The sequence below is a fragment of the Saccostrea cucullata genome, unplaced genomic scaffold (genome assembly GCF_032062105.1).
Source record: "Saccostrea cucullata isolate Sc308-1 unplaced genomic scaffold, CSIRO_AGI_Scuc_v1 ctg123, whole genome shotgun sequence".
NCBI classification, from domain to species: Eukaryota; Metazoa; Mollusca; class Bivalvia; order Ostreida; family Ostreidae; genus Saccostrea; species Saccostrea cuccullata.
In genome coordinates, this window is record NW_026927579.1 from 212,355 (window position 1) to 223,653 (window position 11,299).

The following is an 11,299-nucleotide window of genomic DNA, read 5'->3' on the forward strand; positions in this document are numbered from 1 at the left end:
TTGAAGCATGAAATTGCCAAGTAAGTAATGGTGTCAAAGAGCCATACATAAAATGTGTTTACTTTTAATACTGCGAATTATTCTTTAATTTCTGTTCTACACAAATAAAAACACTATTTATTAACTATAGCTTTTAGTAAAGTAAAAATCGTAAAATAAATGAGAGAAAAAATGAAAATAATTTGAAAAAATGTGTTTATGCTCAACAAATGTTTTCCGTTAAAACGTGAACAAGTTGTCTATAGAGGGAAAACTAGTCAAAAGTGCCATAAAAATTTTAAGTATTCTTCAATGAAATATATGGATATAACAAACAGTATTCAAGATGCTCAAAAGTCCATTAAACAATACAAACTTTGAGCAGAGCAAACACGGACCTCCAAAACATCAGAGGTGGAATCAGATGCCATGGAGGAGTGAACATCCCCTGCCGACAGGCCACGCCCGCCGTGTGCTCCTTGTCATGATCGGGAAATAACGGGAAAAGTCTTCATGTAAATTTTCAGTCAGCATAAGACCTAATGATAGACTGTATTTGCTGACAATGTCATTGTATCGACAAAAGAAGTTACGAAATAATGACTTTGAATGAGATTACTAATGTACTTGTTTTCAACATCTTTGTTTGTCAGTAACTTACTACATGTAGTACCTCGTTTTAGAAATTGTTCATAAGAAAAGGATACCCTCGCGTATCGAATCAACGGAGAAATGAAAATTCCAGGGGATAAAGGTATATTGCTGCATAAGTAAGGGAAGTTGATCATTGAAAAGTTAAAAGTCATCACGTTTATAACAAAAGCTTGGTCGTTAGATTACCATTAACGTCTTTTTAGTGAAAAGTCCAAGTATGAAACAGATGTGCCAGACTCTGGTATCTTTTATTTCAAGCCCCCTGGATATACTGTATCGACATGAGACTGTAAATAATCATTGTTAATTGACAATACATCGTCGATATATCTAAATGTCGAGTTGTAGGCAACAGCAACTGTTTTATTTTCTTTTATGTATAAACCTTTGAACAAATTCTGATTCATATGAATACAAAAGGAGGTCTGCTTATAACGGATCGGTACTCATGGAATTTCCAATAGATCGTTTGACGAACTGGTCTCCAAAAGCCACGTTGATACTCAAGCATCATCTTAATACCAGCTTGGGTGTACAATCGGAATGTTGAAAAAGCAGTTGTCAATGATGTTAAAAAGCCTGTAGTTTAATTTATTCCGGGGAAAAGTTGTATATAAAGTTGAAAATAAGTTTTTATGTTGTTGATTTTGGTTCAATTCTGTTTTCTAATTTTTGAAAATATCTTTGGAATTTTTTAAAAGTATCTAAATCTGATTTTCACCACTTCTCAAATATATTGTTGCACAGTACTCCCGAAATTTCTCTTTCCCTACTATTAATATTTTTGTGAGGAGTAAGAAAAGAGGCTTGGTAGAACATTTATACTGGAACTTGCTAAGTATCTTTGTTAGGACTTCTATCAAGTTTCGGAATCCAGTATAGCTAATATGGTAATTCGAGTTTATTTTGGTTGTTGGGAATATTATAGAAATAATTCAAACATTTTTTTAAATCAATAAACATTTCAAATTTCGAATACATATACAAGTTTAGATAAACGAAATATGGGGCATAATGTTATAAAGCGCATTGATGATAAAATCCAATAGCGTTACTTTTATGTTGTTGAAAGAAGAGAGAATCCCTTTGAATTTTCAAATGATAGCATACTAGTAATTCTGTTTTCTTGCACACTTTACTTCTTTTTTTTGTAAATTTTACACTTTAATCTGTAAATTTTACAGATTAAAGTGTGAATTTTACACTTTAATCTGTAAATTTTACACTTTAATTGTAAATTTTTTAAAAGTAAATTTTACACATTAATCTGTAAAATTTACACTTTAAAGTGTAATTTTTACACTTTAATCTGTGAAATTTACACTTTCTCAAATTTTATATAAATTTTACACTTTAATCTGTAAAATTTATACTTTAATCTGTAAATTTTACACTTTAAAGTGTAAATTTTTCACTTTAATCTGTAAATTTTAACTTTATTGTTTTTTGTCAATTTAGCATCTTCACACATCCTCAGTAACACATTTGTAAGCCAATAAAATGTTAGTTTAAGCAAATTTTCTGAATTGATAGGATTTATAGATTATATCACAATTGTGTCATCCATATATTATTTATGTGAAAAAAGTCTAACAGGCCCTGGAATCCTCAAGCACCTGTGATCGGGAATATGTGCATATATGTTTGATATGCTCTTCACTTTATATAGCTTTAATATATGGTAAATTTTATTCGAATTTATTTAGAAATGTGTGAGGATGTGTGAAGATGCTAAATTGACTATGTGAATAAACAAATAAATAAATTTTCAAAATTTTTTTTAAATCAATAAAACATTAAAGTGTAAATTTTACACTTTGAAGTGTAAAATTTACACTTTAACTGTAAAATTTAAAGATAACATGTAAAATTTACAAATAAAATTTACAGATTAAATAAAATTTACAGATTAAAGTGTAAAATTGACATATTAATGTGTAAATTTTACAGAATAAAGTATAAATTTTACAGATTAAAGTGTAAATTTTACAGACTAAAGTGTAAAATTTACAGATTAAAATGTAAAATTTACATTTTAAAGTGTAAAATTTACAGATTAAAGTGTAAAATTTACACATTAAAGTGTAAATTTTAGAGATTAAAGTGTAAAATTTACAGATTAAAGAGAATTTTACACTTTAAAGTGAATTTTCAAATGATAGCATACTAGTAATAGATATTGAATTAAAACTTGGATAGTTTTTAATCCAACGTTTTCTATTTATTGCTTTTTGTTTTCTCGCGTATTCTAAAATGATTTTTATTTTGGTCGATAAATATTCTATGCACATATAACTATATAAAATCCTTGTTTTTTAAACATAATTTATCTTAGTAAAATAAGCCTATTTATATGAAAATTAAACATAAGCTTCTGGTAGACCTCATTTTTTCTATCTAAAAAAGGTTTTAAGATTTTACTGAAAAACCCTCATACACTGGTGCACAAGAAAAGCAAAAAATAATGTAGGAACCATGGCAGTTTCTAAAGAGAATGCCATGCTTAAATTTTCGCTTTCAATAACATGTATTAACCTTTGTTTTTGTGTAGTACTATTGTCCCCCTACAATATTTTTAAATCAAACAGTATCAATTGTCGATAACAACGAGATCTATTTTCAAACAAAAAGTTGGGGGAGGACAATATATGTTTAAGGGTAGATTTCCAGATTATCTAAATTAAGACCCATATAATTGACAAATAGGCACGAAATCGTATCAGATTGCAAATTTATGTGTACCTATGACATCCTTCATAAAGGATTTTTTTCTAATATACTTTGGTGATCTTTCATCGCAGACTTTAATCTACAAATTAACTTCCATAAGCCATTGATCATGAAGTGTTAAATCTCCGTCTTTGTTTTCTAAAATACAGTGGAGAAGGTTCACTTAAATATATTTATTACATTTTTACCCGTGAAATACTGTAATTTATTCATTGAATAAAAATGATATCCTGTCACACTGTGAAAGAATATCAAAATGATATCCTGTCACAGTGTGACGAATATCAGAAGTGCGGGAAAACTCTCGATTTCCCTTCCCATAACGAAGATTGCTGTAAAAAAATCTTCCTTGACCTAATATAAGATAGATGAAATAAATTCTGGCAGCGAATAAAACTGTTTACCAAAAATATGTTGCTAAATCCATGTTTACAGTGTTTTCACCTCACTTAAGAAATAAATAACAAGTTTATAAACTTCAATGGGAATTTGTCACGTGATCAAATCCTGTGAAGGCCGAAGGCCTTCTCAGAAGATTTGATTGTCCCCACTTCAATTCCCATTGAAGTTTATAAACTTGTTATTTTTTATATATACATTTGAGACAGACAATTGAATATTTTCGAATTTAAATTATTGCACTAACCGTCCGTCGTAGATTTTGAAAATGACGCAAGGTGTAAATCGGCTTGCATGGCGGTTACGTTTCGAATTCATTAGGCTAAGGAATCTATTTCGAAGGGAATATTTTGTGAAAGGCTACTTGTGAAGTAATAGTGAACAGATTGTTGAGGAATATTTTTACGTGAAAAATTATAATCGATGCTTAGACACAAGAAATACGTCCGAAGTTTGATGATAAAAAGTTGGAAGAATTTCGGTCGCTGGAAAGAGATGGATAGATCTATCTGGATTGAGACACTTGTCCGAGCCAGTAAATTTGCAATTTGATAAAAAAAAATTCTACGGTTTCAGTAACTAAAGGCATACTTATCGTAAAACATTGATAAACATGGAGACACTGGCGACAGCTTTAGGTCCTACAATGAACTACGAAAACGCCGAGGTGTTTGGCAGCTGTTCATGGCATGATTGCAATGATATTTTTCAACAGATTTACACATTTATCGTGAGTAAAATTTAAAGATAAAATGAAAGTTTATCATGAAAATTTAACCAAAGGTTTACCCCAAAATATAAGGATGAACGTTCAGCTGACAAAAGTGAAGAAAAATATAAACAAACGCTAGGCTTTAGTGATTTTCCATGTATACAGGTTGAATCGATGGCCCCAAAACTGTATGAAATTCTTGTTTACATTTTAAATAAAATAATTACTATCATTTTACTTGCTTATTTTATTCATTTTTATACATGATAAGCAATAGAGCAGGTCATTTCATAATTTATGTACCGGTAGATATTATTGCGCCGTGTGATTAGGTCAAGTGACCTCTGACAAACTTCATACAGAATTGAAGATATTTTCTCTCTGTATGTTTATATAATGGAGAGATACCACAAATGTATATATATATAGCTATGACGTCTCAACCGCTCAACTATGACGTCACGAGCCTATGACTGTGTAACAAAAAGACAGAGGCAAAGGAAAAATCAAAGAATTTTATTTTAAAAATGTAATAAACAGAAAATTCAATGTTTTGTAGTTGAATATGGAATTCATTTCACTCGTGAGACAGGATTTTTGATATAATATCAAAAATCCTGTCCCACTCGTGAAATAAATTCCATATTCAACTACAAAACATTGAATATCCTCTATTTATTTCATTGAAACGTCTTTTTTTTTTAAATTTTATCAAATTAAACTTGCAAGACTTTGGTCAGGAGAGAGAGAGAGAGAGAGAGAGAGAGAGAGAGAGAGAGAGAGAGAGAGAGAGAGAGAGAGAGAGAGAGAGAATGTTCTCCCAAGGTCTTGTGAAGAATTTCGTTTCATTTTTCTCATAAAATCGGTGATAATAAAAACGTGTACTTGATTTAAGTGTGATTTGTCACATATAAGAAATATTTGCAGGTGTATATGATGGATAATGGTGTAACGAATTATTTAAGTTTTGTAGTCCTTTCTTATCACGTTCCGACTTTTCACGGGAATCTCCATTGGCACATAATGATGGGGGTCTTTATTCAGTGTTTAAGAGGGGCTCTCTATATATGGTAATCGTCATCCATTAACGCTAGTATCTTATGCATAATGTAATAAGAGATAAGATCAAACACCAGTATAAAATTTTAAAATTTGGTTTAAAAAAAATTATGAAGAATTCTCATGAATGTGAAAAGCTGCCATCTGTCAGAATGAAACTTTGAAAGTGATGTCTAAATCATTTTTATAAAAAGGGTCTATCGCCATAGTTAGGTTCATGTGTAAACTAAGATGTATTTGAAAACTAAAAGTATTCTGAATATGCTAAAAAATGTATACCTGAGAATTTTAAAATAAAAAATTATATATATTTTTTTAAATTAAAACATTCAGACTCTCTTCTCGTTGGAAATCAAATTTAATGTAAAAAAAGTTATTCTATCTTATCTAGACTAGCTTCAACAAATGAGTAAAGGTGACGACTTTGTAAAAAAAAATTCTACAGGAAAATATCCTTAAGAAACCTGTTGTTAAAATGATCCCAAGTAAATTGTAAATGCATGAATGTGTGCTGTACAATAAATCACGGATAAACAGGACGAAATAGATAACACCTAGAAATTAGAGTCATACAATATTTTAATGACTGTTACTCCCGGTAGGTGGCGGTAACCCGAGCCAAATGCTTGTGACGTGCGCCATTTTGGCAAAATGTTTAACAGCAAAAATAGCAATATACTTCAACTGTCTGGAGTGATGAGAACAAGACAGAGTCAATGGGTAGTCAGTCACATAGTTACTGTGTCAGTCTACAGTTGTTCTTGTATAAATGTATATACATGTATATTTCAGACCTCTTTTTCCCTCTCTAGAACACTCTTTCAAAAAGACCATTTTCTAAAAGTCCCTCATCATGTGTTGCATTGGTACTGGGAATAAGGTTCTATTACTTGCCTTTATTTAATTTTTTTTAAGTTTACCTCATGGATTTGAACATATTGCAGGGCTCTTCACTACTTGTATATCGAGTGAAATTCTGAAAGCATTGTACGTAACATTTCTTAATGAAGATAAGCTGCAAGTTTGCAGCTGTTCGTGTAAAAAATGAGATGGACGACCAAACAGCTACATGGCCGCACATTGCAAAAAGTATATTTTTTAATGTGCACAACCTTTTTCTCTGTTTAATTCTTCGTTAATTTAAGCTTTCATCTCAAAATATTACTTACATGTGTCCTTTGAAAATTTTCATACTACCACACGACAACAAAGCATGTCCTACAATCATTGTTAATGAAAGCAGTAAAAATTTGTAAAAACAATTTAAAACACAAGGTAAGTAATATTTTGAAATGAAAGCAAATATATATGGAGAAATAAACTAGACAAAGGGTACATGTTGTGCGCAATACATTAACACTTTTTCCCAGTTTGTGGCACTAGTACTGTAGCTTTCTAGTCAACCATTCTATTTTTTCCCAGACAAACAAGCTACAGAACTGCAGTTAACTAAAAAAATTATTTTCATTGCCTTACGTACAGATGAAAAAAACCTTTTAATTACAAAATCAAGAAAATAACAACTAAACATTTAAATAAATAAAATGAAAAAAGTAATGACGTATAAAGCCGCACAGATTAATTTTTTATTCAAAGTTTATCAATAATTCCTATAATGTACATTGTATTAATGAAGTGTAAACATTTGTAGGATGATAGCAAACACGCAGAAAATCATCATTTACTTTTTAAAAATAAAATGCTTTTGCAAATCAGTTTTCTACTTTATTTTTTTAAGAATCCTTTTACAATATATTTTCGTTAAAATGTGTTCTAGAATCTTTATCTTATAGCAAATTAAATAAAAAATAATGGATAATTAGTTTGACCTTGTACATGTACATGTTCACAATCTTGCATGATTGTTTGAAATACCAGTGCATGAATATATAATTAGCTCCTTATTCTCAAATACACCTTTAACTCATACTAAAGTTCTAATGAATTTTTATTTTGACATCAGTTTATGAAACTAAAATCGAAATTTTATACCTCTAAATATACGGGTGTAGGTTTCAGTGTATTATATGCTCCCTACAAATACATTAATACGTGATCTTCGCTGAAAGGTAATACGGCATTTAATTCGCAACATTCTTTCATTCAAAAAGGATGCTCCAATTATGATGTCGGTGGCTTTTATATTATAGGTTGAAAATTTCCCCGCCACATATTGTATACAAGCGTCCATGGTCGAGGTGCTGTCACCGTAAATTAAGGTCTCTATTGGGGCGTCTTTTCCCATGGAACGCTATACCGTGCGCAAATAACAACACTTCTAGACAATCTAGTATTTTATTTAATCAAGTTTGAGCTTCAAACGATTCGTTTGCATAGCGAAGATCAGCGATGGTAATTTATGAACCGAAGGCGCTCTGATAGTGAAAAGAGATTTGTTTGAAGTTGTAAAAATGATACTATCTTAAAGAACATCGCACAACCACCAAGTTTACAAAAGGGGATTCGCCGAGTATTCACAATAGCTCTTGACGGTTTAGCTTGCTCTTGACAGTGGTGTTTACAAGGAACAATATGTTACATCTTGTACCGTGAAATCTCCAAGAAGAAATTAAAATTTAATTTTTATCAGATTCTATCAAATTATTGAATTATTTCTTTTCAATATTTATTAAATGTATTAATTTTGGTAAGAATATACCCAAGTTTATAGTTTATGCCTAATCCCATTAACATAATCATTTTGTCAATAAAATTTGGTCGAAACAGTTAGAAAAAACTTATATTTCAGATATTTTAACTGAAAATATACACTCGAATTTATACAAGCTACATAATATTTCTTTTGAAATATGGCCATAAATATGGTTTCAGGTTTAATGTGTTAAAAAGAACCCAAAAAATGAATATGATAATTTTCTGTTTCATCTTCTGTTGCAACAACTCACCATTTATTTCGATCATTTCAGGCCGTCAAGGAAAATATGGACACAGAATGCAAGTGTCATGGTGTCTCTGGATCTTGTACCATGAAAACCTGCTGGACCACCTTACCGCCATTTCGTCAAATAGGAGACCATTTACGTAAGAAATACAGAAGATCAAAACAAGTGGTCCCAATGGTAGGGGGACGTAACAGGCGTCCAGTTTACCTGACTTTAAAGCGGTCTAGGCGCTCTCACACAAAACCAAGGCGATCAGACTTAGTGTATTTACAGAAATCGCCGAACTACTGTGATTATGACGAGTCTGTTGGTTCGCTAGGAACTGTGGGAAGGAAGTGTAATAGGACGTCTATCGATACGGACGGATGTGACCTCATGTGTTGTGGGCGGGGTTACAATACCCATCAGTATACAAAAACATGGCAGTGTAACTGCAAATTTCATTGGTGTTGCTATGTGCATTGTAATAAATGCAGTGAACGGACAGAGGAATATGCATGTAAATAAATGACGACATCATTTTTGATGGAATGTTGGATTAAGGACTCCAACAAAAAAAATCAAACATGAAATATACATGTTCTTATACGTACATGTACAAGGAAACGAGTGCAATTTCAATGTTAACACATATCAGACACTCCACTTTTTGTTTGATATAGCATTTACATGTACATTTCTTTCAATATTGTGATATTTATAACATTTTCAAATGTCATTGTATATATATCATTGTTTCATATTTTATACAAGTTATATATTGTTTAATGTATTTATTTTAGATAGTCTAAGAAATTTATGTATACAATGATTTTGAAAACACTACTTTTATTTGTAGTTTATTTTTAAAAGCCCACAAAAAATAAATGATATTTATCTTAATTAAAAATAGGAACCTTCCACAAGTAAGTGCTCCCATATACTGCTATAAGACTTACATTGCCACTGTTGAATTATGATAATTTTCAAGAAAATAGGAAACTAAATCAAACCTGTAATATTTGTACCATGCCGAATGCTTCTAACTTTCAAAACGACCTTTACCAGGTTTTTGGAAAGGGGAAAGTACAGAGGCCTCCCATGTGCCAGGAATTTTCATTTCATAGGCCTTTTTTAAAACTTATAGAAGACGTAATAATCCGTGTACCTGAAAAGGAATAAACTCAGTGGGTGTGACTGGACGTCAGGGGATGTCTATTCCACCTAGGTCCCTAGCCTGGGGGCCATAAAACTTTAGACGAGCTCACTTTTGATCTCAGTCTCACTTTTCCACTATTAATTTCTTTAGAAAAAGTGAGAATGAGATCAAAATTGAGCTCGTGTAAGCTTTATGGCTCCCAGGGCCCTATCTCTGGAATAACAAGCGTCCGTGTTCTATGCCTTGTTCACATATTTGTATTGTTTGTAGATTTTGTTCACATCAATCACGGCTCGTTATCTTCGCTATTTTTAAAATACTTTATAAAATAAATACTTTTTTTTGTATATTTGAAGTCCCTTTCTTAGAATCATATAAACGAAATTTAGAAAAATTATTTCGTTTTCCTAGATAAAGCTAAAAAAATCTTTTGTGTTTCTAAGAATTAATATATCACAATAGTCTTGGGGGATGCTATCGCACTAATACCATACTCATCCCGTTCCGAGGTTTTATTTATTAAATTTGTTGATTTCCTCCAACCATAAATGTCCTCACTGCAATTATATGTCTTTTGTTGAATCTGTCTCAGAGTCGCTTATATTTCACATGACAAGTACGTATACAGGTATCATGTTTATTCCAATGGTTTGAAATGTACGTGTTTATATGTACAAGTTTTAATTCCAATAATAAATTATCTTTTCATCCTTACATAGATATTACCCGTTGACTATATCTCCACTGTTGACATTCCAAACTTAAAAATTGAAAATTATATTTTTTTCTTTTCTTGTTTCATGTAGCCCTTGTAATGCCTAATGTATGTTTTTTGCATAAGTTATAGAAATTGTTAACTTTGTACTAACTATGTTTTTAAAAAGTAGGAGTTTTTCATGTTTCTCGTTGAACCAATTCTGTAATTTTCTAAATGTTTAAACATTCCTCTACACTTTGTATTTTTATGCAAATATCGTAGTAACAAATAATAGGATGGACATTATTTTTTTATGTATTTTTTCTAATTATTATTTATTACTTATCAGACTGAATTATTAATTTTTTCAGCTACCAAATGTCACAATTTAAAAAAAAAATGTCAATTGAAAATTTACATTTGAAGAGAAATATTTTTAATAAATTATATGTTTTAAAGAACATATACATGTGTCGACTTTGATACTATAAAAAAAGAAACAAATCTATACTTTTTGTATTCGAGGAACTGATAGCATATATGTATTAATTCACAGATACGGAATGCGTTCATAAGTATACTTAAAGTACTACATGCTTGGTCTAAATACTTTATAGATGAAAAAAAAAAACGAGTGCATGTAGGATAACAAAAAATTATATCTAACCACTAACCAGGATTCAAGATTCTTTTATTACACGTTTATCATATCTTGTGTATAACCTATTCAATATTTTACACTCTTTATATACATGTGTGTAAATGCACACCATTTGACTTAATCAAATTCACGCAAAAACAATTTTGACGTCAAGACGACTGATATACAGTGGCTATCCTATCACGGTAACGCTAATTCTACATATAAGTATTCTACAGTTAATGTCTGATATACAGTGGCTATCTTATCACAGTGAATCTAATTCTACATATAAGTACTCTACTGTTAATATCTGATATACAATGGCTATCCTATCACTGTGACTCTAATTCTACATATAAGTACTCTACTGTTAATATCTGATATA

The 11,299-nt window shown here is 30.6% G+C and overlaps 1 protein-coding gene across 4 annotated transcripts in view; it reads left to right on the forward strand.

Annotated features, from left to right (window-relative positions):
- Nucleotides 1-10,521, forward strand: part of LOC134274839 (protein Wnt-7b-like) — a 47,756-nt gene extending 37,235 nt beyond the window's left edge. For all 4 annotated transcript variants that reach the window (XM_062757081.1, XM_062757079.1, XM_062757078.1 and 1 more), the window contains one exon: nucleotides 8,461-10,521. In XM_062757081.1, the coding sequence (XP_062613065.1) occupies nucleotides 8,461-8,943 (483 nt within the window). In that variant the 3' untranslated portion in view covers nucleotides 8,944-10,521. The remainder of the gene's footprint in view (nucleotides 1-8,460) is intronic.
- Nucleotides 10,522-11,299: the final 778 nt, after the last annotated feature.